Genomic DNA, 17,611 nt, shown 5'->3' with positions numbered 1-17,611 from the left:
CATGTTTCTGTGATAGATTCATGCTTAATTTAGTTCTTTTATTTACAAGATAAGATGATAAAAGTGTAACATTAATTAAAAAACATGTCTAAAATATGTGATTACAAAATATGGGTTTGTTAAATATGTAAAGTGCTGTAAAGTTTGTATGAGGTAAAGTTTGTAATTGTCACATGACCAGAGTTTGGTTGAGAGCACAACCATGGCATTGTGGAGCTAGCATGGATACATGGCTACAGATGCATCTACAGCCTCAGCGTTAATGTTATTCTGCATGTGGTCCAAGAGGCGCACACGGTATGGTTTCATGTATATTGTTTGTATAATGTTGCATACGTGTTCTACACTGGTAATGAGAGGACATTTTTTGTGATATCCATTATTGTGCATTTTTCTGTTCTGCTTGCACAAGACTGTTTATGGACACTGATATGAGAGACTGAAAAGCTCAAAACATTTATGTTGTAAACTTTGTGTTTCTTCAGTTTTCACGGTGTCTGAAGACAATAAGAGTGAGAGAGAGAGAGAAATAAATTTCCGAAGACATCAGTATGATGCGTGGCCATTCTTTGTTGGACCCCTGTAGTTACAGTGAAAACGTACCGCCAACGTGGCTGGAAGTTCGACGTTAGAAGCAATGCATGTTCCAGAATAAGAAAAGAAGAAACGTTCTTGACAGCGCAGTGTGTGTGGTTCGAGAACACAGCGGAAAAGAGGCTTGCAAACTTAAAAAGAGGAAACACCATTATTGGCGCTTTGGACGGCAACGACCACGACTTCACCAATAGAGGGCGACATTGACCATCATAAACTACAGCTCTGCAAATCTCTGCCGCTGCACACAGCAAGAACTGTAAAATCCCTGGCGGTCTTCAAGGAAAAGATAACGGCTCTTCAGTCAGCGCCAGGTTGGGCTGTGATATATCCACAACTTCATGGAGAGGTTTGGAGTTTGGAGAGGTCTATTAAAATAATAATTTATTTTGTTTAAGAAAGGTACTGAGTTAAAGGTAACCAACCTGTCATTATAGCCAAAGTGTTCCCTTTTATTTTACAAGTGGTGTTGTTTAAAGTGTTCTAAAAATGTTTAAGAGTTCAACTTAAAAGAAGAATAACAAGGGGTGTAGTTAAGCAAATTGTTGCAAGAATCAGATTGTACTGAGAATTGTATATTTGCCAGGATCGCATGTACATATAGCAACAACTTGTTTATGCAGCAGGTTTGCTGAAACATGTACAATGTCAGTAAACACAGAAAAATCACATATTGAAGAATGCAGAGAACAAATTGATTCCCTTAAGGAAGAGCTAAGTAGATTGAATGAACAATTGAAATTACACACTGATGATGTCGAAAGAGAGAAATTGGAGTTACTCATAGGTGATATTCATGCTAAAATAGAAATCAAGCAGATAATGTTGAAGAAGCCTGCCTCTAATACTTCAAGACTAGAGCCCAGGAAATCCTCAAGGGAGCGAAAATTAACGCCCAAAATGCTAGAACTTAAGCAACAAGAGTTTTCTCAGAAGGAGAGTAAATTTATCAAACTATATGAAAGCTGGAAAGAACAAGTTAAAGCTACACGTTCCAAACTTAAAGATGAGTGCTCTGACCAGGAATTAGCTGACATGATGGATACTGTCGAAGGGCTAGAGTCACAAGTGAAAAATACATACGAAGATATGAGATCGCAGTCAGCCCCTTCTACTGAGACTAGAAGAAAAATTGATTCCTGCACAGCAGTAACAGCGGACTTGATGAGAATACTTAAAGTACGTATGAGTGAAGTGGGGCAAGAAGAGTTTGATGCTAAGGCAGAAAATGCAAGACTTCACATGGTGCTAGACAGAGAATATGCTCAGTCAATATTTGGGACTACAATCTCCCGACCTTCTGTACGTAGCTGCCGCTCAAGCTGTTTATCGGAGCAGCAAAGCATCAATGTAAAAAAGGCAGAGTGTGCTGCACAGCTTGCCGCGAAGCAGGCCGAGATAGAGATGGAGGAGGCTATTGCTACACAAAGGCAAGAGCTTAAAAGACTAGAAAATCAGCGAGATCTTCAGGTAATAACTGCAAAGCTAAAGGCTTATTCTCAAGCAGATTCAAGTGAAGCCTGTGGAGAAGACAAAAGCGCACACAGTGCGGTAGTCAGTTGTCCTCCATTAGCTCCTGAAGAAATCATACCAGAGCAAACCTACAAGAATAATAACAATGAACAACCAAACAATAATAACAATGAGTCATTGTTAATGCAAGCCTTGCATGACACAATGGTCCTCACCAGACTTCCTGCACCTGAGCCCCCAGTCTTCTCAGGGGACCCACTTAAGTTCTTAGAGTGGAGCACTAGTTTCAAAGCTTTGATAGAGCGGCGATGCACAAATCCAGCTGACAGGTTGTTCTACCTACGCAAATACATCAGTGGAGAAGCACGGTCTGTATTGGAGGGAAGCTTTTACAGAAAGGATGACGAAGCATATGACCAAGCTTGGGAAGCTTTGAATTCAATTCAATTCAATTCAATTTTATTTATATAGCGCCAAATCACAACAAAAGTCGCCTCAAGGCGCTTCATAGATACAGAGAAAAACCCAACAATCATATGACCCCCTATGAGCAAGCACTTTGGCGACAGTGGGAAGGAAAAACTCCCTTTTAACAGGAAGAAACCTCCGGCAGAACCAGGCTCAGGGAGGGGCGGCCATCTGCTGCGACCGGTTGGGGTGAGAGAAGGAAGACAGGATAAAGACATGCTGTGGAAGAGAGACAGAGGTTAATAACAGATATGATTCAATGCAGAGAGGTCTGTTAATACATAGTGAGTGAGAAAGGTGACTGGAAAGGAAAAACTCAATGCATCATGGGAATCCCCCGGCAGCCTACATCTATTGCAGCATAACTAAGGGAGGATTCAGGGTCACCTGGTCCAGCCCTAACTATATGCTTTAGAAAAAAGGAAAGTTTTAAGCCTAATCTTAAAAGTAGAGATAGTGTCTGTTTCCCGAATCCAAACTGGAAGCTGGTTCCACAGAAGAGGGGCCTGAAAACTGAAGGCTCTCCCTCCCATTCTACTTTTAAATACTCTAGGAACAACAAGTAGGCCTGCAGAGCGAGAGCGGAGCGCTCTAATAGGGTGATATGGTACTACAAGGTCATTAAGATAAGATGGGGCCTGATTATTTAAGACCTTGTATGTGAGGAGCAGGATTTTGAATTCAATTCTGGATTTAACAGGAAGCCAATGAAGGGAAGCCAAAACAGGAGAAATATGCTCTCTCTTTCTAGTCCCTGTCAGGACTCTTGCTGCAGCATTTTGGATTAGCTGAAGGCTTTTCAGTGAGTTTTTTGGACATCCTGATAATAATGAATTACAGTAGTCCAGCCTGGAAGTAATAAATGCATGAACTAGTTTTTCAGCGTCACTCTGAGACAGGATATTTCTAATTTTAGAGATGTTGCGCAAATGGAAGAAAGCAGTCTTACATATTTGTTTAATATGTGCGTTGAAGGACATGTCCTGGTCAAAAATGACTCCAAGGTTCCTCACCGCGTTACTGGAGGCCAAGGTAATGCCATCCAGAGTAAGAATCTGATTAGATACCATATTTCTAAGATTTTCAGGGCCGAGTACAATAACCTCAGTTTTATCTGAATTAAGAAGCAGAAAGTTAGCGGCCATCCAGGTCTTTATGTCTTTAAGACATTCCTGCAGTTTAACTAATTGGTGTGTGTTATCTGGCTTCATGGACATGAATGCTCGGTATGGCCACCCCTTTATAATTCAGCGTGCATTTAGGGAAAAACTGAACAACTGGCCAAAGATTGGTTCAAGAGAGTCACTTAAACTGAGACAATTTAGTGATTTTCTGACAGCCTGCAGCAATGCTATGCCATACATCAAAGAACTGCAGGTGTTAAATGACTGTGAAGAGAATCAAAAATTGCTCCAAAAACTTCCTGACTGGGTGACTTCTCGTTGGAATCGTCGCGTCACAGTGCAGTTACAGCAAAAAGAAGAATATCCAAGCTTCAAACAATTTGCTGATTTTGTTGCACAAGAAGCGGAAGTTGCATGCAATCCTGTAACATCATTTCATGCCTTGAAACACACTGAAGAAAGGTCAGCTAGAGACATAAAGCGTCCAAAAGCTAATGCATACATCACAAATGTGAAAGCATCAGAGAGAACAACCACAGGATACAGCACATGTATTTGCTGTAGAGAAAGCCATTCTATTCACAAATGCCAGATCTTTGCTAAAATGTCCGTGGAGAACAAAAGAAAGTTCATACTTGACAATAACCTGTGCTTTGGTTGTCTCAGAAGAGGACACAATTCAAAAGACTGTAAGCGCAAGGCGACTTGCGGAGTTTGTAAAAAAACATCATCCAACAGCTCTTCACGAAGACCGTCCAAAGACTCCAGTGAACACATCATCACATAGAATGCAGGCAGAAGAAAACATATCTGCACTTTCTTGTTGCATGGACAGAGGAGATGGTGGGAGCACATCCATGATCGTGCCTGTGTGGGTTTCTTCAACCACCACTCCAGAGAGAGAGACCTTAGTGTATGCTCTATTAGATACACAGAGTAGCAACACTTTTGTAGATCAAGGGGTATGTGAGGAGATGGGGATGAGTTTAGAGCCAGTGAAGTTAAAGCTAACCACTATGATAGGAAGAGATTCCATTGTTCAGAGCAAAAGAGTTAGTGGGCTCAGAGTTAGAGGGTTTTCCTCCAAAAGCTTTATCAACTTGCCACTTGCCTATACCAGAGACTTCATCCCACTTGAACGTTCACACATTCCCACCTCTGAAACTGCCAAAAGATGGGAACATCTAATCAGAATAGCACAGGAGATGCCTGAGTTAATGGATTGCAAGGTCGGGCTGTTAATAGGCTACGACTGTCCTAGAGCACTGGCACCACGGCAAGTAATCGCGGGAGGTGACGAAGAGCCATATGCAATCAAGACAGACCTGGGCTGGAGCATTGTTGGCAGTTCACAAAAAATGGCAACATCAGCAGAAGTGACAGGCCTGTGCCATCGCTTATCTGTTAAGGAACTTCCACCCTTGACACCAGCCACCATCATCAGAGTGCTTGAGTCAGACTTCAAAGACACAGCTCGTGGAGAAAAGAGCATATCACAAGATGACATACAGTTCATGCAACTGCTAAATGAGAAAATACACCAGAATGCTGATGGGCACCTAGAGATGCCACTTCCCTTTAAGGCACGCCCTCAGCTGCCAGAAAATAAGCGTCTGGCTCTGGTGCGACTTAAGCACCTGAAAGGGAAGTTTGAGAAAAATCCCAAATTTAAGGACGATTATGTAAGGTTCATGGACAATGTCTTCAAGGAAGGTGATGCTGAAAGAGCTGAAGATGATCCCAGAGAAGGAAATATGTGGTATATTCCACATCAAGGCGTCTATCACCCGAGAAAACCGGAAAAAATCAGGGTTGTGTTTGACTGCTCTGCAAAGTACAGTGGCACAGCTCTGAATGATCACCTCTTGACTGGACCTGATCTCATCAACAGTTTGACTGGAGTACTCTGCCGATTTCGCCAACACCCAATTGCAATCATCTGTGATGTAGAAAAGATGTTTCACAGATTTCATGTAAACAGAGAGGACAGAAATTACTTGCGATTCCTGTGGTGGGAAAACGGTGAAACAAACACAGAGCCAAAATAATATCGCATGAAAGTCCATCTTTTCGGGGCCGCATCCTCACCAGGCTGCGCAAATTATGCAATGAAGTATCTTGCGAGCCAAAATGAAAGGGAACATCCCACAGCAGCCAACTTCATCAGAAGTAGTTTCTATGTTGATGATGGGCTAATCAGTGTAAAAACTGTGAATGCAGCCATTGAACTAGTGAGAGATGTGCGGAAGGTGTGTGCAAAGGCAAGACTAAGGCTCCACAAGTTCATATCCAACAATAGAGAAGTCCTGGAGTCAATTCCACATAGTGAACGAGCTAGTGGAGCCCAGGATGTGGACATCAGCCATCATGAACTCCCAGTTCAGACTGTGTTGGGAGTAAGGTGGAGTGTAAGCAGTGACACCTTCACCTTTAAAGTTGCCCTGGAGGAGAAACCAGTAACACGACGGGGAATTCTGTCCATTATAGCCTCTGTGTTTGACCCATTAGGCTTCTTGGCTCCTTTCCTTCTAATTAGAGCTGGGCGATAGAACGATAACGATATGTATCGCGATATAACTTTTACTCGATAGAGAAATTAAGCTATCGCGATAGACCTCGCCGCTCTTGTCCTCTTAAAAAAAAAAAAAAGGTCAGCCAATCCAAATTAGGTAGCGCAGAGCCGAACCAATCACAGCCGCAGCGTCACGTCGCGTGACTTGTTACGTACAGCACAAGTGCCAAGCCGCACGTGTGTTTGTTTGGGAAGCAGCCAGCGCGTAATGGAGCCAGCGCGTAATGGAGGAAATGAGTGTGCCGACTAGAAAAATCAACCGAGCGTGACCGAAGAGAAAACAGATGATGGTTCCAATGCCGGAGAGATTGTCGAACAGAAGAGCCAAAGAAGTTCCGTAGTGTGAAGGTATTTCGGCTATTTCAAGTCTGACAAAAAACAGAGTAGCGTGCACTGTAAATGTGCCGAAAGCAAGTCTGGAAATACAATAAACTGGTGCATGCGTCACACTGTGCGCCACGTTATTGTTTCGGTGAAATGAATTTCTACAATACTGTTAATTCTACTCTGCAGTGTTTAAATGCTTACATATACACACAGTTACTGTCCCTCCACACAGACGACTCGGTTCTGCTTCTATCCCGCAGCTTTGTTTACTTTTTCCCACCGAGGCTTCTAGACTTCTGATTGGCCAACATTTCTGCACGGTTAGGAATCTAGCGCCACCTGCTGCTTTGGCATGTTCATAGCAGCGTTTTCCTTCATTTCTGCCTTTATGTGTGGACGGGATTATTTTTTAAAACGAAAACGGAAAATCTCCGTTTTCAAAAATACCCGTGTACGTGTGGACGTAGCCTCAGTCTCTGACTGGAAGCGCTAATTCGTCATTCGGCTTTTGTCAGACTAAAGTAACTGTTAAAACTGTTTGAAAAGCTCAGCTATACAACAAGGAGAGATTGAGAATTTCCTTTTAGTTCTCAGTTTATTTGATACTGACAAAAGTTAGTTTTGTCTGTTCTTCTGTAAAACAAACTAAGATTTATTTTTAGAATTAATATTTTGTTTCTAAGTGGAATTGACAATTTAGTCTGTTTCGTTTGTTCTATTTTGAAACTTAAACGCTTTAGCGGCTGCCTTTTGTGTAGTTTGCAATATTTGCCTTTATTTATCTGAAAAAGTCTCATGTTCCTTAAGTACATCTACCCTGTTGAACTTATTATGGGAAATAAATATTTAAATAAAAACAAGCTGCTGATTATTTCACATTTTACTTGTGAGCAACGGCACATTTAAATCTTACAAATATAGTTATTTGGCTTATATCGTGATAGATATCGTTATCGCCTGAAATGAAAAAAACATATCGTGATATGAAAAAATCTCATATCGCCCAGCTCTACTTCTAATAGGAAAGAAAATTCTACAGGAAATGTGTCTAAAGAGCATTGGATGGGATGAGCCACTGCCTGGTGAATTGAAGCCACAATGGGAGAGTTGGGTCACTGATCTGAAGAACCTGCAGAGACTCCAAATCCCAAGATGCTTTGTACCTGAAAGCCTTGGGAAAGTCCAGAGAATAGAACTCCACCACTTTTCAGATGCGAGCAATCGTGGGTATGGTCAGTGCTCATATGTTCGGGTGATGAGTGAAGACCAAGTGCATTGCTCCCTAGTCATGGGCAAAGCAAGAGTTGCACCCACAAAAGTTGTAACCATACCAAGGCTGGAATTAACAGCAGCAGTGGTGTCCTCAGCAGTCAGCAGAATGCTAAAAGAGGAACTGGAGCTCAAAATTGACCAAGAGTATTTCTGGACTGATTCACAGGTGGTTTTGGGCTACATTAACAACGAAGCTCGCAGATTTCACGTTTTTGTTGCTAATAGAGTGCAAAGAATCAGAGAAGCAATTGATCCTGCACAGTGGCACTATGTTGACACCAATCAAAATCCAGCGGATCACGCTTCCAGAGGCCTCACAGTAGCGGAACTCATCAGTTCAAATTGGCTCATTGGACCTCATTTCCTGTGGGAAAGAGAGCTTGTCACACCAGACTCAACTCCAGACCTTCTGGTAGGTGATCCAGAGGTCAAAACGACACAAATACTACAAACAAAGGTAGTAGAGGACAGGAACTTCTTGGAGAGACTCAAAAGGTTCTCAAAATGGCATACAGCAGTAAATCTAGTTGCTAGGATTCAGCAACTAGCCAAAAGAGCCAATGCAACAAAGGGTATAAATGTGGAAGACAGGAGAAAAGCAAGTCATGTGCTTATAAAATTAGCACAAGAAGATGCTTTCAAGGAGGAAATCCAAGCACTGAACCATGGTAAATTACCACAGAGCCATCCTTTGTTCCAACTTGACCCAATATTGCAAGACGGTGTTCTCAGGGTAGGAGGGCGGTTAAGGAAGGCTTCCTTACCGCTTGACATGAGGCATCCAATAATCCTACCCAAACATGGCATAATTACACACCTGATTTTAGATCAGTGCCATGAGAAAACCCAACATCAAGGCAGAGGACAGACACTTAATGAGCTGAGAGCAAATGGTTTCTGGGTTGTTGGTGGGAGCAAAGTTGTGGCTAATCACATTAAGCAATGTGTTACATGCAGGAGAGCTCGCAGGCCAACAGAAACACAAAGGATGGCTGATTTACCGGCCACTCGTGTTGACCCCTCACCACCATTTTCCTATTGCGGGATGGATTGCTTTGGACCTTTCCATACAAAGCAAAACCGCAAGGACTATAAGAGGTACGGTCTTATATTCTCTTGTTTGTCCTCTAGATCAGTCCACATAGAAATGTTGGAAGATCTCACGACAGATGCCTTCATAAATGCTTTGCGGTGTTTTATAGCTATTCGTGGAGCCATCAGACAAATCAGATCTGATCAAGGAACAAACTTTGTGGGGGCAAAAAATGAACTGACAGAGGCCTTAAAGGAAGTAGATAAGGACAGACTGTCTGCTTACCTGGCCAGGAAACAGTGTGACTTTGTCATGAATGTGCCTGACGCCAGTCACATGGGAGGTGTTTGGGAACGGCAGATAAGGACAGTCAGGGGTGTCTTAACCAAGGTCCTTTCACAGAGTGCTGGAAGATTAGATGATGCTTCTTTGAGAACATTCTTCTATGAAGCCATGGCAATTGTTAATAGCCGTCCTCTCACCACCGACCGAAGCCTTAGAGCCACTCACCCCAAACCATTTACTCACCATGAAAACCTCTGTACCACTGCCTCCACCTGGAAAATTTGTGCCAGAAGATCTGTATGCCAGGAAAAGGTGGCGCAGAGTTCAATATTTGGCAGAGCAATTCTGGAGTAGATGGAGGAATGAGTACCTCTCAAACATCACACTAAGACAACACTGGCACTCTCCAAGACGAAATGTTAGAATAGGCAACATTGTCATTGTGAAAGACGAAGGAATCCCTCGCAGTGAATGGAAGCTTGGGAGAGTACTGGATGTTTGCAAAGATGAAGATGGTCTGGTTCGGAAAGCCAGAATACAACTAGGAAATAGAAAACTATCGAAAGAGGGTGAAAGGCTCAATAAACCATCCACTCTTGAACGCCCTATACATAAATTAGTGGTCCTAATAGAAAGTAACTAGAATGTTCCAGTGGAACTTCTGTAAGTGTGTATGGGATGGTTAAAGTATTAGGATTGACTTGCAAGTTTGTCACAATTAAGTACTGTTTGGTTCTGTAAATTCCTAGATTTATTCAAATTATTTACAGATTTCATAAATCATAGTGGGAGTGGGAGTGTAACTGTCCCTGAGACAGTTAAAATAAAGTTGGTTATTTCATGTTTCTGTGATAGATTCATGCTTAATTTAGTTCTTTTATTTACAAGATAAGATGATAAAAGTGTAACATTAATTAAAAAACATGTCTAAAATATGTGATTACAAAATATGGGTTTGTTAAATATGTAAAGTGCTGTAAAGTTTGTATGAGGTAAAGTTTGTAATTGTCACATGACCAGAGTTTGGTTGAGAGCACAACCATGGCATTGTGGAGCTAGCATGGATACATGGCTACAGATGTATCTACAGCCTCAGCGTTAATGTTATTCTGCATGTGGTCCAAGAGGCGCACACGGTATGGTTTCATGTATATTGTTTGTATAATGTTGCATACGTGTTCTACACTGGTAATGAGAGGACATTTTTTGTGATATCCATTATTGTGCATTTTTCTGTTCTGCTTGCACAAGACTGTTTATGGACACTGATATGAGAGACTGAAAAGCTCAAAACATTTATGTTGTAAACTTTGTGTTTCTTCAGTTTTCACGGTGTCTGAAGACAATAAGAGTGAGAGAGAGAGAGAAATAAATTTCCGAAGACATCAGTATGATGCGTGGCCATTCTTTGTTGGACCCCTGTAGTTACAATTACATTTCCTGAAAATAAGACCCAGAGGCAACATATAGATAGAGAATAGAATTGGCCCCAGTACACAAACCTGGGGAACACCACAAGTAAAGGGGGCTGTGGAAGAAATAAAATCTCCAACCTTCACTGAGAAAGTCCTATCACAGAGGTATGAGATCTGAACCACTCTAATGGAGTACCTTTGATGCCGCAGTGCTCCAACCGAGAGATTAAGATGTTGTGGTCAACAGTATCAAATGCAGCGGTCAAATCCAAAAGCAAAAGCACAGCTGAGACAGTGGCTATTAAAAGTTCTTAACGATCTTTTACAAGTGCTGTTTCAGTGCTATGAAAAGCTTTAAAACCAGACTGAAACCTCTTGAGAACATTGTGACCATATAGAAAAGATTGCAGCTGAACAAATACAACCTTTTCTAAAATTTTTCACAGAAATGGGAGCTTTGAAATAGGCCCGAAGTTTGCAAGAACAGAGGAATCAAGATTAGGTTTTTTTAAGCACAAGCTGGCACAACACCTGATTTAAGACTATTAAGGCTATTAAAAATGTCAGAACTGACAACCTTTTTTTAAGAAATGTGTTGGAACAACATCATTTGGACAAGATGTCTTTATGCCATTACAAAGTTCTTCCACCTGATCAAAACACACAGGCTCAAACTGATCAAAATCAGATGAATATTGCAAAAATGTCATGTGAAGGCAGGGCGGTCATAAATCGAAGATGTTTTATCTTATTTATAAAAAAAAAATGCAAAAATCTTTCACAAGTTTGTGTGGAACTATTTATGTGGGAAGCAGGAGAAATATTCAGGGCAGAGTCAATGGTTGAGAAAATAAGCCTGGGGTTGTTGAAGGTATTCTCAATAATACTGGCAAAAAACTTTGATTTTTCTGCTTTTACAATGTCCTGGTATTAGACAGGACATTAGACAGGCTGTCTCTCAGCATCAGGAAAGACACCTGCAACCCATCTTTTTTCCACTTACGTTCAGCCTACCTGCACTCTCATTTGGCTGAATGAAAAAAGTTTTAAACGGGGCAATCTAATCAAGAACAATTTTGCATTTATAATTAAAAGCTGATACAATCTGCTCTTGACACTTTTTTAAAAGCAATAGAAAATTGTCCTGTTGCAGATGGTTTAAATACAGGGTGTTGGAATAAAAAATGTAGTATGGCAATAGGATAAAAGTATGTCAAACACAACGGGACAGTGGTCAGAAAAAAAAACACGTCACATATTTCCATGTTTGAGACTGGTAGACCTAGAGACAGCACAAGATCCAGAGAGTGACCCTGTTTATGGGTTGGTCCCGACACAAACTGGGTAAAAAAGTCTCTGGCCAGTGGATTTGAAGAACAGCACACATGAATATTAAAATCACCAACAATTAATATTTGGGACATTTCCTACTAAAAAATTTGAAAAGCCTTTGATAAAATCTTTATGGTATTTTGGAGGTCTGTAGACTGCTGTGACAAGTGTCGGTCGAGGATGCCCCACTTCAAACCACAGAAGTTCAAAACTTGAATAAAAGTCAGTTAAAACCTGTTTGGATGCGAGCTTACTTTGTGCAGAAACATTTAAAAATCCCTGAAATCTGGGAGCAGCAAAAACGTTGCAAAAATCACAGCTGTGACATCAAACACTGATTTAATCCATCATGCACATCAGTGGTTACCATGCAAGAAAAAACACAAACTACTTTTCCTGTCAATGTCTAAACTCTGGTCTAACACGCTTTTATGAAACATAACTTCATTTTGCCACTAGATGGTGCTATGACTGCCGTTAGCTGTGTTCGGGGTTGGACTTTCATCAGACATCTGGAGCAGGCTGGATTTCTCAGTGAAAGATCAAATAAAGTACTAAAGTAAGTACAAACACGATGCCGTAGAAAAAACGCTCTGATGTAATAATAATAATAATAATAATAACAATAATAATAATAATACTACTAATAATAATGATGATGATGATGATGATGATGATGATGATGCGTGGAGCAGATCCAGCAGCACCTTCGAAGTGTGAGTGCTCGACTCACAGATATCACAGGAACATCAGACCCTCTGAATCCTCGTGAATAAAAAGGACGTGAATAAAAAACAAGTGTGTGTGTGTGTGTGTGTGTGTGTGTGTGTGTGTGTGTGTGTGTGTGTGTGTGTGTGAGAGAGAGAAACTCACACACTGGTACGTACCTGTTGAAGTCGTCGTCGTACTCGACCTCGTCATCTGAGGGAAAAAAGTGAAAACCTCGTTAATCGTCTGACTTCATCCAGTTCAGAGTCAGGGTGGTTGAGGACCTATTTGTTTGTTTGCGTTTTATTTATGTTTCTGTCATTGAGCAAGAAGAACATACAGCTAGCTGTATGCGCTGCTGCTGCTCACTTCCTGTTCCTGCGGTGGACACTTGTGTAAACAGGAAGTTGTCAGTACCAGCTAAAGGTGTGCAAGCTCAGGCTCATCTGAACTTCATCAGTAAATTGTTTTTTTAATCTTGCACCTGTATGATGTCACAGAAGGGGGGGGGGGCAGTTATCAGGAAAACATTTTGTGAAGGGGAAGGAGCTAAAGCAGTTAGTTTCAGACAGAGTATCAGACAAAGAAAGCAGCATCTGATTGATTAAAGGAGTACACCATGGGACTTCCGTTGACGCCATGATCTAGTCAAGCAGCATAAGGAACGAGCTCCGTCCAGATTAATACAATACTCCTAACTACAGTTTTTAAAACTGCAGTTTTTAAAAATGCAATTTCCATTCTAACCAACATGGCATCGTCCCTGAGAGGCAAGGGATCCAGCAAACAGGATCAAAATAAAGATAAAGGCGAGCATTTGACGCAATTAACTCTGTCCTTGAATGCAGATGCTAATGCTACTGCTAGCACTTGGGATGCAGATACGAGGATACTAGCAGAACTAGAGAAGATAAGAAAAGATAAGAAAGATGGGCATATGGAAACACAGCAAGCTCTGACAAGACTGGAGGCATCTGTCAAGAATCTGAGAGAAGATATGACAAAGCTGGAAAACAGAACAACGGAGATGGAGGAGCGTATTGGTGACAGCGAAGACTCCACCAGGTGCCATAAACGAGCCCTCCGGTACTTCTTGCATAGAGAAATGGATCTCACTGCACGATGCGAGGACATGCAATATAGACTAAGATTGGAATAGAGCGAGCACACAGAGCCCTCGCCGCTAAGCCCAAGAACCCTGTCAGCACCGCGCTCGCTGGTGGTCAGATTCTGGGACTTCTCTGTGAAAGAGACCATCCTACAACAAGCCTGGGATCAGAAGCGAGTCTTATATATGGGCACACAGATATATTTTGACCATGATTTTTCCCCGGAACTGCAAAAGAGGAGAGCACTGGTACGAGATGCAGTAAAGCAATTAAATCTGAAAAACATAAGAGCCAAGTGTGTGTTTCCAGCAAAACAGAGACTGTTCAAGGATGGTGGTGAGAAGACGTTCTCAAGTTTGATGGATGCCCTGCTGACGCTTCAAGAGCTGGGGATACAAGTGCGAGTCGACCAGACGGAGTGCATGGAAGCGGAGCTATCCCGGTGCCGATGGTCAGCTGAGGGAACTAGGGCAGGTATGACCCTCTCCATTGCAGAAAATGAAAAATGTCTTTATGGAGCACTGAGATATTACTCTTGCCGAGTTCATTTTAGTTTTTCTTGGACATAAATGTTAGGAAAAGGTAACCAAATTTTGCTTGTTCAGTGGATGGAATGTGCACACACAAGTAGATACCAATTCCCCACTTATATAGCCGCAATGAACCGATCTGCGAGCGGGCAACAGTGACGACGTAACACATTGTGTTTTCCCCCCTCGGAGGACTCGTCACCACCCTCCGCCCTGGATACACCGGGGTCTGGATTACTCAGGTTGTTCTGAATTCAGTCGGGTACGTGGAAGCTACTGTTCTTAATGTTCTTTGTTTACTTCTGAATGTTTTTCAGAAGTAAACAAACTCACTCACTCTTATGGGGAGGATTGAATGTATAAGGATGAATATTCTTATTAATTATAAATCACCACTCTTTCACAGATTTCTTAAGACCTTGTTTATAGAAATTTTAATATTATTGAGAATAAAAATAATTCAATTCAATTCAATTTTATTTATACAGCGCCAAATCACAACAACAGTCGCTTCAAGGCGCTTACAGTCACCTCAAGGCGCTTCCACACCTATTATTCCTATTTCAGAACCAACCCATTTTGATCCCACAGTCTGCATTCAAATTATTACAAAGCATTACATCTAAATTTATTTTGCAGAATAAAGGACCAAGGGTCAGACTCAAAATGTTAATGGAAAAGAAAAAGGGGGCCTCAAATTGCCTAACTTCAGAATGTACTACTGGGCAGCTCAATTAAAATCAATGGCTGCCTGGATTATTCATAATTCAGAAATGCAGTTGGTATCTATGGAAGAGTATTCATTACCAGGTATCTCCCTTCGGAGTCTCCCATTTCTCAACCCACAATCACGGGAAAAAATTTTTTAATAACTAATCCATGGGTCAAGCATACTGTAAAGATTTGGAACCAAGTGTTAAAAATGCTAAAAGGGAATTTGACCATGTCTTGAGCTGTTCCCATAAATGGAAATGTTGAGTTCCTTCCATCATTGTCAGATCGGAGTTTTGAGAGGTGGGCGGAGAAAGAACTGATTACAGTCAATCAGCTGTTTGAAAAGAATACTCTTAAAAGTTTTGCCCAACTAAGGGCTAAATATGCTTTATCCCCAGGGGACCATTAGAGATATTTGTAGTTAACAGACTACATTACCAAACATAAAGATTGGGACAATATTAGAAGAGAACCAATCGGGTTAGAAAAACATTTTATAAAAAGGAGTTTTGACCTTGTTCGGGTGTTTGTCCAGTCATATATTGTTAACGTGTTTTATATATGTTTCATGTACTCTGTGTTATGTGATCTGAACCTGATGCGTGTCAGCCCTGAATCCTACCTAAGTGCAGAGATCCACTTCTGTCACTTGGAGCCTTGAAGCCTCTGTCTTTGTCCTGAGATGCTCCTGCAGAGAAATCACGAGTTCCATTTTATCTGTCAGCACCAACAGCGTGACTGAGACTGCTCCAGATCAAACAGGAAGGTCCACATCACCAGACCACACAACCATCCAACCACACGAACATCCAAACACACAACCATACCAGTTGGAGTCCAGAGAACGGCCATGTTCAGGATCACAATCAGTTTGTTAAAGATCAGGTGACCTCACAGAAACACACTCGACCCAAACTCGCTCCGAGAGAAATCAAACTGACCGTTCCTGCTGAGGTTTGGCTCCGACATGCTGCTTTGTCCTTTTCCTCCTCCTCCTTGACCCTCCAGCGACCCTCCTTGACTCCCCCTGGATCCGGACACCTCCCCCTTCCTGTGAAGAGGAGACCGCAAAGACTGAAGACCCTGACAGACAGTCCAGCAAGTCAAATTAATCAGACACCCCCCACTCCACCCCAGATTAGACATCCTCTCTTCCACCTAACCAGAGCAGACAGCATCAAACAGCAGATTGAACATGGACCAGAAACAGCGAGAGAAGAGGAGGGTTGTAAAGCGGCTGGTCTATCAGCTCCGCCTACAGCTGCACAGTTCAGACTGCTGGTTCCCATGCTGTGGGGCATGGCCCTTCACCAGGTCAGGAGATAAACCTTAGGGGTCGTAATATGAACACTCAGAAACTTTTCGTAGATTTTACATTTTCTGCACAGATCAAACACTCCTGTTAAGTCAGCAAGAGTCTGACTGAAAACCGAAAGGGGTGCACTTGATTTATGACAAAGAGAAGCCAGCAACAGCTTCAAGGCAAAAATAAATATAGAAAACATGGTGTTTAATCAGTTTATCCTGTCTTTATGATTTCTAAAGTCATCCCTGAAACTCAAAGCTGACCTATTAATGAAGCCTATAAATCATTTGACTATGTAAGGAGATCCCCTTTCTCTGACATCAGACAGTTCCAGGAATATAAAAACGGTTTATCAAAACACTTTCGTGCTCACGAGAGGAACCAAAATGTCAGAGCAGAGAGGAAAGCCTAGAGGTTTGATGCTGACCTGCTTCACCTGGAAGGATTCATCAGTGGCCAATCACATGAAGAGAGGTGCACCTGCAGCTCACCTGAGCTCAGAGGGATCAGAGAGAGGCTCGTCTCGCTCGCCCTCTGAGTCAGCAGCCAGCACAGACAGGCTAAAGCCAGGAGAAAGAGGAAGAGGAGAAAAGAAGGAAAGAAAGGAGTCAGTGAACATCAAAGTCTGAGCTTCTATTGAGGAGGACGTAATCAGCCATGAAAACTGTTAAACGCCCTCAGAGTCATGAGCAGAGGAGGAAGAGAAGCTTGGAGCTCCCCCGTGACCCACTTTCTCCACAAACGTCAATAAAGTTTTACATCGCCACCATCAAACTGTAATCTGAGCTGAGTACAGCTTAGTCCACGGGACTGGCGTCAACAGGGATGCTGATTTAACTCACGCGTAATGAGGCAGACAGGCGAGCAGCTCCGAGTTTACCTTCCCCAACACGTGACACGAGGCACAGCAGGGCGGGCACAGGTAAGAGCAGGGAGATCTTCGGCAAGTGTTTCTGTGGTCGCTCCGTCAGGCGGTGCTTACACGAGTGTTATTCCTGTATCTCTGTGTCCATCTGTGGGTGTGACGCCCCCTGCTATTAATGGGCAGCAGCGTGCAGAGCCCGTCACGTAGACAGGGAGCAGGGAGATCAATAACATCTGCTCATTGCTGATCGATCACTGATCTAAAAACTGTTTGATCAGACTGACATGGTTTCAGGTGCTGCCCAGACTCCGGCTGCTCCACTTTCATCACAAACGCTAAGCTGAGACCTGCGTCACGCTCTACAGGAGGTCACCCACATAGAGCTTGGCCACACCCACATAAAACAGTCACACACACAAAGACAGCTCGGTCACACCCACAGAGGGCTCAGTCACAGCCACAGAGGGCTCAATCCACACCCAGT

The 17,611-nt window shown here is 42.4% G+C and overlaps 1 protein-coding gene across 6 annotated transcripts in view; it reads right to left on the bottom strand.

Moving 5' to 3' along the window:
- Positions 1-17,611, bottom strand: part of cep43 (centrosomal protein 43) — a 44,215-nt gene that overhangs the window by 1,583 nt on the left and 25,021 nt on the right. For 4 of the 6 annotated variants that reach the window (XM_086265304.1, XM_086265302.1, XM_086265301.1 and 1 more), the window contains 4 exons: positions 16,754-16,822; positions 15,898-16,007; positions 15,579-15,644; positions 12,783-12,816 (listed from right to left, as the gene is read on the bottom strand). In XM_086265304.1, the coding sequence (XP_086121430.1) occupies positions 12,783-12,816; positions 15,579-15,644; positions 15,898-16,007; positions 16,754-16,822 (279 nt within the window). Of the gene's footprint in view, positions 1-9,941; positions 12,661-12,782; positions 12,817-15,578; positions 15,645-15,897; positions 16,008-16,753; positions 16,823-17,611 lie in introns of those variants that run through there. The other 2 variants (XM_086265306.1, XM_086265305.1) reach the window with 2 other exon arrangements.

Source organism: Aulonocara sp. 'chitande type north' Nkhata Bay, linkage group LG15 (genome assembly GCF_057382095.1).
Source record: "Aulonocara sp. 'chitande type north' Nkhata Bay isolate Kocher_YH1m ecotype deep benthic linkage group LG15, A_spYH_male_GT1.1, whole genome shotgun sequence".
In the NCBI taxonomy this organism is placed as follows: domain Eukaryota; kingdom Metazoa; phylum Chordata; class Actinopteri; order Cichliformes; family Cichlidae; genus Aulonocara; species Aulonocara sp. 'chitande type north' Nkhata Bay.
Note: the sequence above shows the minus strand (reverse complement) of the source record. Positions and strands in the feature narration are given on the sequence as shown.